This window comes from Hippichthys cyanospilos, chromosome 4 (assembly GCF_059441005.1).
Source record: "Hippichthys cyanospilos isolate Australia breed blue-spotted pipefish chromosome 4, RoL_Hcya_1.0, whole genome shotgun sequence".
Taxonomy (NCBI): domain Eukaryota; kingdom Metazoa; phylum Chordata; class Actinopteri; order Syngnathiformes; family Syngnathidae; genus Hippichthys; species Hippichthys cyanospilos.
The window spans coordinates 26,061,505-26,082,603 of NC_142372.1; the positions used below are offsets into that span (position 1 = coordinate 26,061,505).

A 21,099-nucleotide genomic window follows, 5' to 3' on the forward strand; every position below is an offset into this window, starting at 1 on the left:
GATGGTGCTGATACGAATTGCCCCTCCCCCACCAAAAAAAAAAAAAAAAAAAGTGTGACTGCTAGAAAGTCGATCTTGGGGCGCCCTTGGTTTAATAACTTTGTAATGACAGTTATGCTTTGTACAGTGCTTGAAGCTATCAAGAAAAAACTTTTCCATGTGTGCCTGTGATCCTGAAGTCAAAACAAAAGCATGAAGTTGCACTTGTTGCACTATTTGGGCTGAAGTGTCCCACAAGATGCTTTTCCAACCCAAGTGTGTTCATTCTTGACAGGAAGCGGCATCCAGGGGCAGGAAGCGGATCTTTTGCCCGGCTATTGTTGCTCGGGCCAATCAAAAGCAACACATCCACATCCTGTTTGCATTTTGGCCCCCTGCTCCACGTCATTGTTCTGGATTTACTTACAAATGGCAGGCGGGGAAACGGCCAAAATAACAAGAAGAACGGGGCGTGGCTTTTGACGTGTTCTTCACTTCTCTCTCGAGCACACGCTGGGCGTGTTCATCTTATGACCTGCTGCTCCAACTATTTGGCCCGTTATGATGATGACGTCACACAATAATAAGAATTTTACATCATGCGCAGGAGCAGGCGAGTGAGCGAGCGAGTATGTGAGCACTCACCGCCATGATGCGGCTTGGCATGTGGATCATGGATCTGGAACTGAAGCCTCTCCCGCTGGGGAGGGTGTACTCGCATACTGGAAAAACACACGCATGCACACACACACACACACACAATTATGTTCGGCGCATTTTTGCAGTTGACAACTTTCTAAAGAAGATTCAGATTGCCTCGTTAAAATGGTCACCGCTTTTCATGTTAAATTGGCTTGGGGGGAATGAACTCCATGAGTGTCAAATATATGGCCCGCAGGCTGGCTGCGGCCCCTAATTTTTTTTTTGAAATGTTTATAACTCCTAAACCATTTGCCCTATCAAATTAATTCCAATGGATTTTTTAAATCAGGCAAGTGTTTTTTTTCCCTCCTCCACCACCCTGTAACCTTATCTCTGCTAGGATCATGAAGACCTCAGCGTATCTTATTTTTTTTCCTATGAGGAGGATTATCAAAACATCTGGTCTGGCCTTTTTGTCCAATTTTTGAACCGTTTGTGGCCCTGGAGTGAAGAAATTTTACCACCCCTATTCTATGGAGGGGAAAAATGGTGAAATAATGAATGAGGTCTGAAGGAGCCCAGGCAAGAACCAATATCACTTTGAGGTTTATTGTCATATGGATAGTAATACTAGTAATCAAATAAAGTAGACAATAAAAAAAATGCAATAGGGGCAGTAATAATGAAGCACTAATAAATGAATAGACTCATATTCTGAGCATATTATGGAGTAGATGGAATGGAAGAAAAATATACATATGCTATATTCAGGATGATAGGGCAAAATGTGTATTTCGCAGCTTTTCTGCACCGTGTCGGATTTGTAAGGTGCATGTGTGCATGCATAAAAGTGACTGGTGATGAGGCAGATTAGTGCGTGAGGGATTTGTTCCGAATCCAGATGGCTTTTGGGTAGAGGCTGTTTGCCACCCTGGCAGTCCTGGCCCTCAGGCCCCTGTAGCATCTGCCTGATGACAGCAGTTCAAACAGGTCATGTTGAGGCTGAGTATTGCCCCTGACGAGGTTGTGTGTCCTCCGCAGAACCCTGGTGTGATAAATGTCCTGCAGTGAGGGGAAGGCTACTCCACAGATGCGCCGTGACATCTTGATCACACGCTGGAGAGCCTTCCTATCTTGTGCTGTTCAGTTGCTATACCAGACTGTACAGCCTTTGCCTACAGGCTGAACAGCAGGGCAACTGGGTACGCTTTAGTTGGAAGCGTGCGTCGATCAAATAATTTCAATAGCCTCTTGAATTGCATTGGATATACCAATCCGTTTATTTCCATCAACATTCTTATGATGTATTAAATAAATTTCGATTTCAATATACTGTACTGATAAACCAATACTTCGAGTCACAAACCAAACCGAAAGTCTGCCTTCATGACCACGCACGGTCGAAAACTGTTTGCCTCTTGTCCTGTCGCACCTGCGTGCAATCACCAACCGGCACGTATTTATGTAACCATGGAAACCATGGTTCCACCCACCATATTAGATTGGCATGTCTTCTGACAATTTGTTTAACTCTTAAAATAAACAAATTAAAATACAAAAAAAGCTTTTTGGCACCAACACAGACTGTGATGGAGGTGGAGAGGACACGTTGGATTGTACATCTGTAGACATGGTTGAGAATCTTTGCTGGCATGTAAAATTTCTTCAGTTTACTCAAAAAGTACAGTGTCTGTTGGGACTTTTGATGATCTGTCGCGTAAAGATACATGTAGATGAGCCTGAAGGTGGATTTTGCAGGTGTACTCAGGGTAAATGTCAAACTGTCTTTGAGGTCTGGCTTTGCAAACATTCCGTAGCCCCAGATATGAGCCTAAAAGGGCCATGCCAAAACAAAATGTCTGATGCCTTTTCGGTGGGCGGGCAGGTCTCGTTGGACGGAGGGCAAGGTCAGCGCTTTTGCCCCTCTATTTCGGCGGGGCGGAAGAAGGGGGGAGGTGTCGGAGGGGCCCGTTAGGGAGGGGTTCCGGGCCGCATGCCAAGCGGGATCACGTGCCAGGGCAGGAATGCTCCCGCTACAAAGACGCCACTGACTGACTCAACAATAATATAATAATGGAGTCAGCGGCGGAGATCTGTCGATTATTGTAACACGTATTGGCTCGAAAGGACAAGCGGGAGATTGCACCCTGGAGCATGCGTGATGTTGCGCCGGACCGCCACTGCACGGTCCGTGACGGTCTGTGGCCTTGTGCCACACTTATTCAAGCCACTTTTGTGACATCACAGTTGAATTCATTTACACAATCCAGGGGTATCAAACTCTTTTAAAATTGTGGGTTGCATGGAGAAAAATCTATTTCCAAGTGGGCCAGACCAATAAAACCATAGTACATGAATATACTTATATCATTTTAAAACAACTTCCAAATTATTTTCCCTTTTTAATACTGTCCAAAATAAATCAAGTACAACCTCACTAACCATAACATATTAACATTACTACATTATTTACATACGTTTAAAAAAAATTCAGATCATTTTTATAGTTTACATTACACAATCATCTTGTGGGCCAGATTAAACCTGTCTGCGGCCAGAATTGGCCTGCGGGCCCTATGCTTGACACATCTGTCATAGATGCTCAAACTGTGCGCATGAGCTAACATTTCTTTTTGATTTTTCTTTTTTTTGGAAAAAAATTCTCATTTTTATCCTCGACAAAATGTAGCGTGGGCCAGATTAAACCCATTTGCGGGCCAGAACCAGAGGGCTCTATGTTTGACACCTCTGCATTAGACATACATTTGACCAAGGGTGTCAAACCCATTATAGCTTGTCGGCCACATGAAGGAAAATTACAATAAAATCATGGTACGTATCTAGTTACATAACTTAAGTTTAAATGTATTATTCCTTTTATACTGTCCAAAATATTGTAAATAGAACATCACCAATAATCCTAAAATAATCTGAGGCGCCTAAAAACAAAGATCAAGTCAAACAAAGTACAAATGGATACACTCAATCAGTTCCAAAACATCATTATTTCGGGTGCGGCCCGGTACCAGTTGATCCACAGACCTGTACCAACCTGTGGACTGGGAGTTGGGAACCTCTGCTCTGAATGACAATTATTATTATAATTATTTTTTTTTCTTATTTACATAATTAAGTTTGTCCTCTTGGTCAAAGGTAATAAATAGTAAGCCAAACAGATACATAGCTTCTCTTCCGAAGAAAAAGCTGACATTAGCGCAGATTTGAAACTTGTATTTTAGCCAACGCCGTTAAAAAGGTTTTAGAGTGCGTTTTTTTCTGTGAATTGTTAAGAAGCAGTCACTCATGAAAGCCGCTGCAATCAGTGGCATGCCGCAGATAAGCTTTTCGGGCCCATGGCCATTCTGCGCTAGCAAGTGGGGGAAAAGGCTCCTCTGAGATGAACCAGTGACGGAACTAGCAGATAACGAGCCAGCGCTCCTGTCGATGAGGCGTCACGCTGCCATCTGGACCGAGCGGGAGTAAACCGCGCTTCCAGAGAGGCCACACCCAGCAAACTTCCTCCATGCTTCGTCTTGGACAACCTGACAAACACGCAAGCTCCCCCCTATGCCCAAAATGGAGGTAAAAGGTCAAGAGAAGCTTGGACAAAAGTGTTGGGACGCATCTCGGACCAAGGAGGACACAGAGTACAGTGGAACTTCTACTTATGAAATTAATTTGTTCCGGAAGTAATTTTGTCACGTAAAATTTGGGTATGTAAAGCTGTTTTTTACATGTAAATAACCTAAATGTAAACACCCCAAATGCTCTTAAACCCTCTAAATGAATCACATTAATTGTAGCAGTTGACAATTATAAATTCAGTTCACTTGTTTGCCTTGAGATGGTGCTGGTGTGTTGGAAAGAGACATGTTTTTAGGACCTTTAATTTGTACGTTCTTCTTTGACATTTCCAGCGATCCAGGAATCGTTTACAAGTCCACAAGAGCAATAATATTTATTTATGGATTATTTTGAGCGTTTAAGTTTACTTTAGTTTAGTTTTGGGTCATGCATGGTGCTTCCTGTGTGATGACATTGCTAAAGTGATAATGACGCGCTAACAACGCGAATGTCAGACACACTGAAGAATGTAAGTTTACTTAAGTTTAGTTTGGGGTTATGCGAAGTTCTTCCTGTGTGATTTCATTGCTTAAGTGCTAACGACGTACTGACAACGCGAACGTCAGACACACAACCCAAAGTGGGATGTTACGTGTTTTTAGGTGAATATGTACAATGTTAGCCGTAGGAGGTTTGAGGTTTGTTAGGTCTGCGATGTAAACTGAGATGATGAGAAGTGTAGATGAAGCATGTAAAGATGAAAAGTACAAGACCGCATTAAAAATCGGGGCACCAAACTGAAGACAAGTCCACAGGAGCAATATATATATATATTTTTTGAGCATGTAAGTTTACTTAAGTTTCATTTGGGATCATGCAAAGCTCTTCCTGTGTGATGTCATTACTAAAGTGTTACTGACATGCTAACAACACTAATGTCAGACGCAACAGCCCAAGGTGGTATGTTACATATGAGTTTTATGTGAATATATACAATGTTAGCCATAGCTAATGTTAATTTTATGGACACCAAAAATGGGACAACCAAGTGGAAAAGCAGAGTTTGGACCAAGGTTTTGTGAGACCACCGGGGATCTTCTGGGAAGAATGTACTCAATATTGTTGAGGATTTGAGGGACATTTTGAAAGGTCGCTGACATTGGCTACCCACATCCATTTTTGTTCTTCCAGACAGAGCTTCTTTTGTGCAAGGAGAAAATGAAAGGAACTTTCCTCAAATTGTTGCCACAGAATCAGAACACGGAAGCACGCAATCGTCCAAAGAGTCTCGCAAAGACGGACAAAAAAAGATTCCTTGTTCTTACAACTAGATTTTTGATGGATTACGAATGCGCAAGCGGTCAAAGTGGGCTCGGAAAAGGCGCTCTCGACCTTGTGGGGAAAAGTGCTGATGAGAGCAGATAAGAGATTTTTGCAGCAGGTCAACAAACGCAAACAAAAGCCAGATGCAGCTTCAGTGAATAATTCGAATGGGATGGGCCCACCTCTGACCTCGGGGGAACGCCGACACACTTCCTGTTGAGCTTCAGCATTTCCTGAACCTGGCATTTGCCTCTGCAAGTTACGCAGCACAATCCTGAGGAATTTCTTGGCCATGTCTTGATTTACGATGGCGGCTCCTCGCACAGGCCAAGAAAGCCCTCAATGATCCACTTTGAAAAAGCAGCAAGTGTCTATCTTCAATGTGTCCTCCCACATTGCGAAAATGGTCGTCAGGATTACTAACAACTTTGAAAATATGCACGATGTGACATTTAGCAAATTCTCCTTGGCTGACAGATTCCAACAAATGTCCAATTTGAGATCAAAACCCCAAAACGGGACTAGTGTGAAGCCTTTTTAAGCTTGCGGGCCGGATGGAGGAAAAAGTGGGTCAGAGCAATAAAATCATGTTATATATATATATATATATATATATATCTTTAAAATATATATATATATAACTTTAAAATAACAACTTCAAATGTATTATTCTTTATAATAGTGTCCAAAATATTATAAATACAACAACACTAATAATCATAAAACATCAACGTAAGTGTTAATTATAAATCCTTTCAAGATTTTCATACATTGAAAAATTTCAGCTCATTTTTATACTTTGCAAAATTGTGGGCCAGATTAATCCCGTTTGTGGGCCAGAACCAGCCCGCGGGGACTATGTTGGACAACCCCTGTAATAGATGCTAAAATTGTGCATATGCTAATATTTCGTTTTCATTTCTCTCTCTTTTTTTTTTTTAATTTATTGAAAATTTTCAGCTCATTTTTATACTTTGCAAAATGATCTGGCGGGCCAGATTAAACCTGTTTGTGGGCCAGAACTGGCCTGCAGGCGCTAAGTTTGTCACCACTGTCATAAATGCTCAAACTGTCAGCATTTTCTGTCTGTTTTCTTTCTTTTTTTTTTTTTTTATTTAGTTCATTTTATACTTTACAAAATCTAGCAGGCCGGATGAAACCTGTTTGCGGGCCAGGCCCGCTGGCCCTATTCTTGACACTCCTGTCATAGATGATTCTCAAACTGTGTGCATGAGCGAACATTTCAATTTTTTTCTTTTTTTGGGGGAAATAAAAATCAGCTCATTTTCATTCTTTCCAAAATCATCTCACAGGTCGGATTAAACCCGTTTGAGGGCCAGGACCGGCCCACGGGCACTATGTTTGACACACGTGGAATAGAGAAAACAGTTGAGAGAAAACCAAATGAAAAAAACATGCTTGAGGAATGCTGGCGGGAAGCAGTGCATAATGGACAGACCATGTCTAAAGGCTGCCATCATTTCACACAGAGAAAAGACAAGAAAGACACGTATGTAAACATGGCTAGCTAATGAAAAACAGGCTCACAAGAAATGATAATGGCCCACAGCTGCTCCATGAAAGACACTTGACATCGAGACATATGTTTTTTGCAAGATTTTCTTCAGTAAAAGAGAAAAGGCTGGTGTCAAAATAAAAAAGAAAGCATAATCCATACAACTCAATATTTAAATGCTTTGGCCTTTTTAGATACATTTAAATAACATGCAGTTTTCTTGGTAAAAAGTTTTGATCTGAGATCTGCAACATGTCTTCAAAAGTCCAACAAAAACTCAAACAAGTAAAAAAAAAAAAACTCCCTGTACTGTACAGTGGTTTTCCAGTTAAATATATATATATATATATATTTTTTTTTACAAAGGTTAAAATGTCAATTTTCTTTAATTTCAAACTAACTTCAAACAAAAACAGAAGCTGCAGGACATCAATTGGCAGCCAGTGCTTGTTGTGGCTAACAGCAGCGAGTGTTAGCTGAACTTGTTACGGCATTATTTTCAAGAAAAGAAGCAAGCAGACTGAACTATCGTTCGAGTCACATGCAGGAATATAACTAAATCCAAGAGGATCATGTCAAAGTTATGATATCTCCATCTGATTTAATTACGCGTGTATTGGTTAGAGAACACTGAAAGGTATTCCATTTGACTAGTTACACAATCATAAACTTGTTAAAACATGGACGTTGCGCAACTTTGGGTATTCATGGCAAAATTAACTTGAGCTGCGTCTAGAGGAAAAGAAAAAAAACCTGCTTGAAGCGCATTCAATCTTTCACAATAGAGGCGTTCACTGACCACTCACAATGTGGGAAATCTGAAACATTCAATGCACAAAAAATACATAACTTACGAATATGAGCACATGCAAATATGAAGAGTTTGTGAAGATGAGATTGATTCTGTTTTGCTATCGTTTTGACATTGTTGCCAAACTGGTAGTGGGTCCTATTGACCAGAGGTCCCGAACCATGTACCCGTACCTGGTACCATTCTGTGGATCAACTGGTACCGGGCCGCTTGGGCAACAAATGAAATAATGATGTTTTGGATCTGATTTAATTTATCATTTGTGCTGTTTGGCTTGATCTGTTTTTTTGGCGCCACCTCTGGCCACTGCTGACATTACATTTTGTAGTCAGGAAGGACAGTGTGGCTTCAGTTGGTAGCGTTAACTGTACTCCCCCCCATCCATTCACGCTAACCCCCAAATTAAGGGTGTGTCTTATACACAGGGGCGTCCTATATTTAGAGAATTAAGGATTTCCTAAAAAGGGCAAGTGGTAAAAAAAAAAAAAAAAAAAATCAAGATGGTTCAAGCGGAGTGATTCTGGAGCTGCAGCGTCAGCAGTTGGGCCTCAAACAGCCGCCCCGCCCACCCTTTCTTTGGCTGACACTAGTGGCCCCGCCTTCTCAAGTCGCACTTTGAAGGCGAACAAGCTGTCTTTTTTACTTTATTTACGATTTGGCCTCGACCGTGCAAGCATTGGGATAAATGGCTTTGACAGGAGGGTTGCGAGACGTTTTGGGGGCTGGCTGCCGGGCGAGCTGACCGCAAGCTTCCCAAATAGACGGCTAGATAAGAAAGTGGGGCCGTGGAGGATGCCGACTTTAGGGTGAAGGACAAGCACTTAGTTTTAGGACTACACATGACACAAGAGCGCAATGTCTTCTTTCTGGACAGCCTCCACTTGTTTATTCACTAGCTATTGCAAATGATAAAATCATATGTTGTCATTAAATACGTTCATGTACTGAATAATAGATAAAAGTTTGAAAATTGTTGAAAGTGAACAATTTTGCATCGGGTTTTAAGCAGTAGAAGTCTTTTTTCGAATGGCCCATCAAGCCGTTTTAAAAAAATGTCAGTGAGTATTTCCGTGATATTTTTATACATCAGTTTATATATTTTTACAAATCAGGTGTTATACCTTTATGGAATATCTGTAGTGCAATCACTAGCATATACAGTGGGCCCCCGTATTACGACATTAATCCGTTCCGCGGTTGGGGTCGTAAGGCGAATTCATCATATGACGGGTAATCCAAACCTATGGTAAATAGCCAATGCGTTTAGAACCCCAGGTAAAACATCAAAATTGTACATACATATTAGAAATCGGTACCAAAATAATATAGTAAGTGCTAAGTGTGTATATATATATATATATATATATATATATATATATATATATATATATATATATATATATATATATATATATATATATATATATATATATATATATATAATCAGAAAACACCATAAATAAAAAATATAGAAAGGATTTGTTTAGTCACGCGTTTTTGTAAAACTATGTCAGCATTTGAAGCACATGTCCCCAGTATGCGCATGTCACCATTTGTAAAACTAAGTGTAACCATTGTGTCATTAAGGATTTTATGTCAGTTATCCTTGATATTCAATGTCATTTAGGAATGCATGTCACAATTTGGCATTAAGCCCTTTATCTTGTTTAGTATATAAGTTGAGTTCCTTCTGTTAAGCCTTTGTCAGAAGATAACTTGTAATCTCCTTGATAGTACTGCTTAGTATGTTTACGCCGAGTCGAGCTTTATTTTTGTAAATAAATAGTGGAAACTTGTTACTTACTGAACCTGCTCTTGGATCCTGGAATACCACACTGTGACAATAATGGTAAAATGCACAGGTGGCAGGATGCTGGATAACAAGACATGACCCTATTATCCGCACTAAAAGGAATATAAATGTAAAAAAGTGTTTGCATATAAAGGGCGCAGTACATTATAAGGCGCAAAGAATAAAAGCTATTGTAGTGGCTGGGCTTGCATTATCTGTTCACTAGCGCTAAAGGGAATCAAAACAAAACAATCAGATAAGTCAGTCAAACGCTATTACCATATTTTCCACACTATAAGACCGAATTATAAGGCGCACATTCATTGAATGGCCTATTTGAAAAGTGTTTTCATATGTTTATCGAATTCAACCCATTTTAGGCCCGCTGGGCTTGCATTAACTGTCCACTAGCCCGCTGGTCTAATGTTTGACACCACTGGTTTAACTCAATGCCTTGAACAACCAAGGGTTTCAAAGAACAGAATTATAATTCAATTTACTGATAAACTGAAGTTTAATATTACAGTATATATTGTTATTTTATACACTACAGTATATTGATCAAAATTAAAATTAAAAACCAAATTACAGCCAAAAACCTTGAAATTTGTTGTTTTGTTGATTAAAAACAGTTTCTGAAGCTTTTTTGTTTTTTAATGAAATGCCGCATTCTTTTACAAAAACTGGCAGTTTTTGCGCCTTGTCCCCATGGAAACTGCTTGAAAATTGGAGCATATATAGCATATCAAATTTTGTTTCCATTCAAAAGCATTAGAAAATGGGTAGTAGTGAGTGAGTAGATGCCTTCGAAACAAAGGAGTTGAATGAAGGTTGAAGTCAAGCATGAAAAAACCATCTTGGAGCTCATTTATTCTTGAACCCTAACCAATTTGAGAAGGGGCAAATTTGACAATGTCTTGGAAAAAAAAAGTGCTAACGAGCATGCAACTTGCTCAAAAGGAGACATGAGGACACCTGCGTCCACTAGAATCCATGACAATACAGTGGGCCCTTGTGTTACGATATCAATCCATTCCACGGTTGGGCTCTTAAGGCGAATTCACCGTATGGCGGGCAATCCAAACCTATGTTAAATAGCTAATGCGCTTAGAACCCCAGGTTAAAACGTCAAAATTGTACATACATATTAAATATTGGTACCAAAATAGTATAGTAAGTGCTACGTATATATAATATACTTGTGTACACTCAGAAAACATAAATAAAAAGTATAGAAAGGATTTATTTACCTTTGAGTGTTGCTTGTTATGCCCATATTCCCTAGTAAGGGAAGCCTCCAGCTTCGTTTTCATATAAATCATCTTCTTACTTCTCTCTTTAACATCACTAGCAATCTTGGGATCCATGGCTAACCCTTGTAAGTTTGAATTAAGCAGTAAAATGCACTCTAAATACGGTTTTGTAACCACTTGCAAAAGAACTGAGCTTTACCATTCTGCCATTTTGAAATAAGTGAGGCCAACCAATAGCAGACCAGCATCTCCGTGGGGAGACGCCGACCAATAGCAGACCAGCAATGTAGTGACGCATTGCACGAATACATTGACACCAATGGAAAATAAGTGCAATTACCTAAAAACGCCTGCAGATGGAGTCAAAACACAAATACAGCCAAGCCCCCTAGGGCTGACATGTCCAAAGTCAGGCCCGGGGGCAAAATGCGGCCCGTGGTCAATTTCCATCTGGCCTGCAGCTTTAGACATAAAATCAATAACGTCTGGCCCGCATGGAGAATTACTGTAATACATTGGGCAGCAGCGCAGTTACCTGCATGTGCTAAATGCTGCCATCTATAGGCTCAATTAGGAACAGCAAATTAGTATATGAATAATTGACTGCATGAGCCCCTAATTTTCTGAAATGGCGACAATCAACAAAAGGACAAAAGTTGAGCTGCAGTGTGATGCAGTGAGCTGTGGTCAGCACCAGCAGCTTTATATTGCCAACTTTTACTGACAGCTGGATAAGGACAAGTTACCGAGAGATTCGAGGATTTGGTAAGAAAATGCTAAGCTTGTTCGGGTGGACGTATTTGTGTGAGAAGACATTCTCGGTTATGAACTTAAATTAGAGCCGTCTGATGACACGGCTATCGGACTCTCACTTACAAGACATCTTGCACATCCATACTACTGCCATAGTCACACCTGGCCTTTGTCCTGCACTCCAGATCTCAGTTTCACCCATCACACTCATGCGGACAAGTCATTTTTCATTTACGATAAGTCTGAAAACTTTTTTTTTTTAACGTTTTCACTCCAAAATAATAACCATTTAAAAATCCAATCAACATTTATAGTTACTAACTTCATATTTTAAATGAGCCCTGCACTTGTTGATATGATCATTACTTGTTCATTTCTCTGTTATTGTGTTTAAAAATTCTAAACTGCCATGGTGAGATATTTTTTTATGTTTCAAAAGTAATTTGCATCTAAGAGTACAATTAAAGTCAGCCCCCGGTTTACGAACACCCTCTTTTACGAACATTTCGACTTACGAGCGTGGACCGCAGAGTTTTTTGTCCCCCACTTACGCACAAAACTTCCGTCTTACGAACAATCCGACATGCCGGTCATTGTATTCATACATTTATTTTCGCTTTGCTACGTCAACTAATTCAGAAGTTGACGCTGGTCGGGACGGAAGGAAGGAGAGAAAATGAGTGAAAAACGGAAGGAAGGAATGTTGTGAAGACTTTGCAAACTTTATCTGTTAGACATGGCTTCTAAAATTGCAAGTGGCAGTAAAGGAAGAAGTAAGAGGATGATGACAATAGAAACCAAGCAGGAGATAATAAAAAAATACGAAGGAGGCGCATGCATAGTTAACCTTGCTCGCGGAACCGCTCGGCAATCTTCTAAGGGCAAGACTTTCCTTGCCGGGGGACGGACCTCGCTCGACAACAAAATGGAGAGGCTTCTTCTATTATGGATTAAAGAGAAGGAAATCGCCGGTGATATGTTTTAGTTTGAGAAAAGTTCCCGTTTAAGAAAATAAATCAATAAATTCTGCGGGTTGGTCTCTGCTCACCTCCGTCTCCACTCAGCTCAAGTCACGTCGCCCCAGAGGAAAATGTCATTTATCCTTTGTATATCCATGTTAATTAAATTAACTGTACAGTAGATTATGGTACTAAATTTAAATGTGTGTGTAAATTCGTGATGGTTTTAACTATGATTTCACCACGCGTTGCCAGTAAGTGTACGTACAATTGACCTCGCTTTGCTACATCACTGAAATCATCTGCTGACGCATGACACGGTAACGCTGATATGCTATTGGTCTTACAATGTCACAGTCACTGTTTCAGTCACGGAGATGCTGAAATGCTATTGGTCGAACGCCTTCATCTAGCTTGATGGCACAGCTGGTCGGGACGGAAGGAAGGAGAGAAAATCAGTCAAAAAAGGAAAGGAAGGAATGTTGTTAAGACTTTGCAAACTTTATCTGTTAGACATGGCTTCTAAAATTGCTAGTGGCGGTAAAGGAAGAAGTAAGAGGATGATGACGATAGAAACGAAGCAGGAGAAAATAAAAGGGAGCTTTGACAGGGGATGCTGTTGTGTACCTTACATTGAAAAGATGTCTCTGTATGACCTCTTTTCATTCTGTGAAGCCCTTTGAGACTTCGGTGATTTAGGGCTATATAAATAAAATTTGATTGATTGATTGATAAAAAAAAAAAAAAACGAAGGAGGCGCATGTATGGTTAACCTTGCTCGTGAGTATGGACGGAACCGCTCGGCAATCTTTTAAGGGCAAGACTTTCCTTGCCGGGGGACGGACCTCGATTGACAACAAAATTGAGAGGCTTCTTCTATTTTGGATTAAAGAGAAGGAAATCGCTGGTGATATGTTCTAGTTTGAGAAAAGTTCCCGTTTAAGAAAATAAATAAATAAATTCTGCGGGTTGGTCTCTGCTCCTCTCCGCCTCCACCCAGCTCAAGTCACGTCGCCCCAGAGGTAAATGTCATTTTTCCTTTGTATATGTTATTTGATTTAACTGTACAGTAGATTATGTTACTCATTTTTAATATGTGTATAAAGTCGTGATGTTTTTACCTAAGGTTTTTGCACGCGTTGCACGCATTCACTAATTAACATAGGTTTGGATTGCCCGTCATACGAGCAGTTCAAGTTACGAGCGTAGCCGCTGAACGGATTAAGTTCGTAACACGGGGGCCCACTGTACTTCTGTTTAACTGTTACAATAAAGCTAGTGTTAAAAAAGTGAAGTTAAGTGAATATTCAATTTCAATATTTAATGTCAATTCATTTTTGATATGCATGTTTCAAAATAACCAAATCTCATGCTTAAGATAGCTTAAATGAATAAAAAAAGGAAATGGTAAACACAGAACGGCTCGCTGAAATGTATTTAAATTAATTGCTGTTATATTTAAAGAACGCCTGCCAAGGTTGGCCCCCCTACATTTTTAACACACCAAATCGGGCCCTCTTTGCAAAAAGTTTGGACACCCCTGCCCTAAGGTCATGAGAGTTGTTTGTCGCAAAACCGGGAAAAAAACATAAAGAGGGGACGAAAAAAACTCAGTATTCCACATCGCAACATGAAAAAGACGTAAGTCAGGGATGCTGTAACATGAGGGTGCATTGTACTTCCCCCTTGTGTCATGGAAAACCACCGACACGCTTTAAAAAAAAAAAGTCACAGAAAAACAGGAAATGGTTCCAATGGCACCTCGCAAAATGGCCACGTTTGCTCCACTGCCATTTTCTTGTCTACGAAAAGCGCTAAAATTAAAAAAATAAAGATATTGGCTGCCATATTTTGTGAACGATAAAGGCGCAGGTAAAATCCTTCAATTTTCTCCAAAGCTGACAACGCGCCTAATAAGCCACTGGGCCTTATACACTGCATAAACTTTTCATTTTGGGGGGAGTATGAAAAAAAAATAACTTCATCGCCATGTCAAGTCTTTAATTTTTACCTCTCCATTTCAGTTAGAAATGAACATTTTACAACACTGTTTGAAATTTCTCTATACTATATATACTCCACATTGACACCAAGTCTTTTTATGTAATCATGATACCCCCCCCCCCATTCTTAAGTTAAAACTTTCCACCAATCATCTTTATTCATCATTTTTGATTGTCTATGAATTGACTGTTTTATTTTGATTCCCTTTAGCGCAGCTCCATCTAGTGGATGCATTAGGCAAGCCCAGCCACTACTGTAGCTTCTATTCTATGCGTCTTAACATGTGCTGCGCCCTATATATGACAACACGTTCAAAATGGGCCATTTGCTTTATAATTAGGTGCATATAGTTTTTGTTTTGGCGGGGGGTGGGGGGCGGATGAAAAATAAAATAATTTAATTGCCATTTCAATTCAATTTGTACTCTGTATTTCATTTATAAGTGTACTTTTTCCAATTAAAATTTTTACAACACCCTGTTTGAAATGTTAATATGCTATACAGTATATACTCCAAATTTGCAGCAATGTGTGGGGACAAGGCGCAAAAAACAGAATCATTATATTCTTTAAAACTTTGATTTTTCTTGGCATTGATCTAAACAGTCTTTGAGCTCTATCTAGTGGATGTATGTTGCAAGGCCAGCCACTACTGCATCTTCTATTCTATGCACCTTATAATGTGGTGCACTTAATATATGAAAAGGGTTTTGAAATAGGCCATTCATCGAAGGTGTGTCTTATAATCAATCCAGTGCGCCTTATAGTACGGACAATTCAGTACTCATTTGCATTATTGCTTGGCACCACTTGGGAGACAAAACGCTGCATCCAGTGAATGCATGGACCTCTCTAACAAAACAAAAGAATTTCCAAGGCATAAAACCACACTGAAGCCTCATGGTCAAGTGGAGTAAAGACGACGAAAAGATGAGCGCCAACTTTGTACTGTTCATGCCACAACAAGCTGCCGTCTTCCTCAGGTGCTGAAATTTCACCCAACTGGCAACATTTCCAAATTCAACATGGCCCTAAGCACTTGGATAAAACTATCCAGGAAAAAAAATGCCCACAAAATGATCCAAACACTTCACAAGGGTTCACACGAGAAATAAACAGCAGTCAAGCTAATGAGTAGCAGGTCAAGCTAACGTTTACAGTTTGTTTGGACCTTGTCAGCGTGCTTGCTGTTGTTGATTTTGGGCGAATCCTTGGACATGAACATCTTATCTACAGCACAAACAAAACTTCACACAACACACAAAGCAGAGATTTGTTTTTGCTTGACTCTTCCATTTAACGTTTTGGAACCATTAAAAATAATTCAGTCTGGCCGTTTTGAAGGACAATAAAAGAAAAGTGGCATATCAATTCGCTGCAATTGGGGGTGGTGTCAAATGACTTAAAGCGGAGCTTGTCAAATGTCAGCATAGCTTTTCTGCAGGTAATACACAATCTCACTTTTAATGCTGCAATGGGGAAATTACTTTTTTTTTTAAATCAAGAGCAAATTGACTGGAACATGAACGTATTGCTAAATTGTGTTATAGTAACAAAACACTGTATGCCTACGTTTGATCAAGTTTTATAATGCCATCAGTGATGCAACTTTCCCGCAGATGAGCCAGAAAGAAAATGGATGATGTTTAGACAATTGTTTACCAAAACAAATAAAATGAAATTCAAAGTGTCATTCAAACACAAAGAATCCCATTTCAACACATTTATCAGCACATTACGAAACACAGGCTAAAGGGTTGCAGTTTCAAAAAAATGTCCCTACTTATTTTTTTTCAAAGCATACATGAAATAGAAGTGAAATATTTTTTTTCTAATCACTATAAAACAAGTGAATATAAGTTTTATACAACTCGAACAAAGAACTAGCTGACCTGACCAGACTTTGCCATTAAAAACCTATAAAGGGGCCTGTTACATTTAGTGTTTTTTTTTCTACTTCTGAAAAAAAGTGACTCATAAAATATGGAATAGGGTCTTCTCGTTTCGTAGTAGTGCGAGCCTGCCCGAAAAGGGTTAAAACCCACTTTGAATAGACAATTACAACATTGAAAATTTAAAAGTGAAGCTTGTCCCTACAAAGATTCGATTTCAACAGCTGAATTATTTATTAGCAAATGGAAGCTACAACTTGCATTTAAAGGCAATATCATTCTTAACTTTTCTTCAAGTACACGCGAGCTAGCTTTGGCGTTGGTAAATTGTTGGAAAAACTTTGGGAAACGCGTCAAGTGAAAACAAGTTTGTTTCACCTGGCGCGCCGAGCAGTGCGCAGTCGTCCAGCAGCCTCCCCGCCGCCGCCGAGGGCGACTTCTTCTCGGCCAAGCGCAGGCGGACCTGCTCCCGGACTCTCCGAGCCTTGGCCGCGGCGTCCGAACACGGGCCGTCCGAAGGCAGCATATAGGCGGTGCACGACGACTGAGGCTGCAGCGCCGACAGGAAGCAGCCGTCGGCCACCGCCGCGCTCATCCTGCCTGCCTGCCTGCCTAACGATGTACCTCGCCGACGTGGACACCGAAGAAAGTCGGCTGTCACTTGCCGGGGAACCAGAGCACTGAGCGGGAGGCGGAGGACGCCGGGTCGAATGGTCGCGAGGGGCGGGGCAAGGTCCAGCCCTGCTTACGGAAAGAGAGGGGTCTGACGACAGGATGTAGGACGGGGGCGTGTAGTACTTAAGTCAAGTTGGCAAGATATTGGCAGATTCGGACTTTCGCGATCAATACATCTCAGATAAAACGTCGTCGAAACACCCAAGTTGCCTTTGTGCCTCCTTCGTAACACGGACTACCAGCTACAATGTCAAAAAAAGACATTTGTAAAATATTTAAACCGTTTCTTTCGGTGAAAAGACGCAAATGATCTCTATGAGCAGCAGCGGCTGGGCGAGTGCGCAAGGGACCGTCTGCAAATTACTAGATGAGGCGGGGGAAAAAAAACAATAACGCCACAATTCGTGATTATGAATTCAACCAACACATCAAAGACATTAACATAATCAAATTGGGACAGTGCTTTTGGATAAAAAAAAGCGTTTGTTTAATTTTGGACAATGTTTGTACTTAAAAATCATTAATAAACTGAAAATTAATCTATAGTTCCAATATTGTATAATATAAGGAGTCCAAAATCACTGGGCACATAGGGTTATTGATTATTGATCAATAATTACCCATATATTGATCAATAGCTCTGCTGTTGGTTGGGTTAGGGACTCCAAAATCACCACACACATCAGTGGCATCCTTCGCCTTAGGCTACATTCTCTGGTTTTCAAATAATTCCCTTTGTCTAATTTTAAGAATTTTTTATGTTCATTGATCAATATTTATCAATACATTGATCAATAGCTCTGAGTTTGGTTGGGTTAGGGACTCCAAAATCAACACACAAATCGGTGACATCCCTCCCCTTATGCTACATCCTCTGGTTTTCAGATTAATATCTTTGCCTAATTTTAATGATTTTTTTTTATGATTATTGATCAATAATTACCCATATATTGATCAATAGCTCTGCTGTTGGTTGGGTTAGAGACTCCAAAATCAACACACACATCAGTGGCATCCCTCCCCTTAGGCTTCATTCCATGGTTTTCAAATAAATCCCTTTACCTAATTTTAAGTTTTTTTTTTCATTTTTATTGATCAATATTTACACATATATTGATCAATAGCTCGGCTGTTTGTCGGGTTAGAGACTCCAAAATCGCCACACACATCAGTGACGTCCTTTTCTTCATGCTATTTTCTCTGGTTTTCAAATAAAATCCTTTGCCAATTTTTAAGGATTTTTTTTAATGATTATTGATCAATATTTACCCATATATTGATCAATAGCTCTGCCGTTGGTTGGGTTAGAGACTCCAAAATCACCAAAAACATCAGTGGCATCCCTACTCTTATGCTACATCTTATGGTTTTCAAATAAATCCCTCTGCCTAATTTTAAGAAATTTTTTTATGATTATTGATCAATATTTACCCATATATTGATCAATAGCTCTGAGTTTGGTTGGGTAAGGGACCCCAAAATCACCACACACATCAATGACACCCCTCCCCTTATGCTACATTTTCTGGTTTTCAAATAAAACCCTCTGCCTAATTTTAAGGATTTTTTTTATGATTACTGATAAAAAAATTTCCAATATATTGATCAATAGCTCTGCTGTTGGTTGGTTAAGGGACTCCAAAATCACTGCACAATTCGGTGACATCCCTCCCCCTATGCTCCATTCTTTAGTTTTCAAATAAATCCCTCTACCTAATTTTAAGGATTTTTTTTTATGATTATTTATCAATAATTACCCTATATAATGATCAATAGCTCTGAGTTTGGTTGGGTAAGGGACTCCAAAATCACCACACACATCAATGACATCCCTCCCCTTATGCTACATTTTCTGGTTTTCAAATTAATACCTCTAACCCATGCCACTGATGTGTGTGGTGATTTTGGAGTCCCTAACACAACCAACAGCAGAGCTATTGATCAATATATGGGTAAATATTCCTTAAAATTAGGCAAAGGGATTTATTTGAAAACCAGAGAATGTAGCCTAAGGGTAGGAATGCCACTAATGTATGTGTTGAATTTGGAGTCTCTAACCCAACCAACAGCAGAGCTATTGATCAATATATGTGTAAATATTGATCAATAATCATAAAAAAAATCCTAAAATTAGGCAGAGGGATTTATTTGAAAACCAGAGGATGTAGCATAAGGGGAGTGATGTCACTGATGTGTGGGGTTACTTTGGAGTCTTTAACCCAACCAAACTCAGAGCTATTAATCAACATATGTGTAAATATTGATCAATAATCATAATAAAATCCTTAAAAATTGGCAAAGGAATATATTTGAAAACCAGAGGATGTAGCATAAGGGGAGGGATGTCACCGAATTGTGTGGTGATTTTGGAATCTCTAACCCAATCAACAGCAGAGCTTTTGATCAATATATGGGTAATTATTGATCAATAATCATAAAAAAATCCTTAAAATTAGGCAAAGGGATTAATCTGAAAACCAGAGGATGTAGCATAAGGGGAGGGATGTCACCGATTTGTGTGTTGATTTTGGAGTCCCTAACCCAACCAAACTCAGAGCTAATGATCAATATATGTGTAAATATTGATCAATAATCGTAAAAAAATCCTTAAAATTAGGCAAAGGCAATTATTTGAAAACCAGAGAAGGTAGCCTAAGGGGAAAGATGCCAGTGATGTGTGTGGTGATTTTGGAGTCCCTAACCCAACCAACAGCAAAGCTATTTTCAATATATGTGTAAATATTGCTCAATAATAATAAAAAAATCCTTAAAAATAGGCAGAGGAATTTATTTGAAAACCAAAGAATGTAGCATGAAGGGAGCATTGTCACTGATGTGTTTGGGGATTTTGGAGTCTCTAACTCAACCAACAGCCGAGCTATTGATCAATATATGGGTAATTATTGATCAATATTCATAAACAAAATCCTTAAAATTAGGCAGAGGGAATTATTTGAAAACCAGAGAATGTAGCATAAGAGGAGGGATGTCACTGATATGTGTGGTGATTTTGGAGTCCCTAACCCAATCAACAGCAGAGCTATTGATCAATATATGGGTAAATATTGATCAATAACCATAAAAAATTCTTAAAATTAGGCAGTATATATTGGTCAGTATATATTAGTAAATATTGATCAGTAAATCATAAAAAAAATCCTTAAAATTTGGCAGAGGGATTTATTTGAAAACCAAAGAATGTAGCGTAGGGGGAGGGGTGTCACTGTTGTGTGTGGTGATTTAGGAGTCTCTACCTCAACCAACAACAGAGCTATTGATCAATATATTGGTAAATTATGGTCAATATGCATTTAAGAAAATCCTTAAAATCAGGCAGAGGAATTTATTAGAAAACCAGCAGTTGTAGCATAATTGGGAGTACTTCATTGATGGTTGTAGTGATTTAGGAGTGTTTACCCCAATTCAAAAAGGGGAGCAACTGATTCATTTTGAGGGTATAAATGATTAACAAGCATTTCAAATAAATCCCCAAAATTTATCAAAATAATTTACTGAAAAAAGGAGTATTGTAGTGTGATCATGAAAATGTCATGAATGTGCCCAGTGATTTTGGACTCCTTATATTAAACAATATTGGAGCTATAGATGAATATTCAGTTTATTAATGATTTTTAAGTACAAAAAATGTCCAAAATTAAACAAACGCTTTTTTATCCAAAAGCACTGTCCCAATATGATTATGTTAATGTCTTTGATGTGTTGGTTGAGTTCATAATCACGAATTGTGGCGTTATTGGTTTTTTTTCCCCTCTTCATCTAGTAATTTGCAGACGGTCCCTTGCGCACTCACCCAGCCTCTGCTGCTCATAGAGATCAATTGCGTCTTTTCACCGAAAGAAACGGTTTAAATATTTTACAAATGTCTTTTTTTGACATTGTAGCTGGTAGTCCGTGTTATGAAGGAGGCATAAAGGCT

At 39.4% G+C, this 21,099-nt stretch overlaps 1 protein-coding gene across 1 annotated transcript in view; it reads right to left on the minus strand.

The window, feature by feature from the left end:
• Positions 1 to 17,178, minus strand: part of LOC148425191 (plakophilin-3-like) — a 43,848-nt gene extending 26,670 nt beyond the window's left edge. Inside the window, exons 1-2 of the mRNA XM_088413381.1 lie at positions 16,866 to 17,178; positions 625 to 701 (exon numbers count right to left, since the gene is read on the minus strand). Of these exons, the coding sequence (XP_088269507.1) occupies positions 625 to 701; positions 16,866 to 17,082 (294 nt within the window). The 5' untranslated portion in view covers positions 17,083 to 17,178. The remainder of the gene's footprint in view (positions 1 to 624; positions 702 to 16,865) is intronic.
• Positions 17,179 to 21,099: the final 3,921 nt, after the last annotated feature.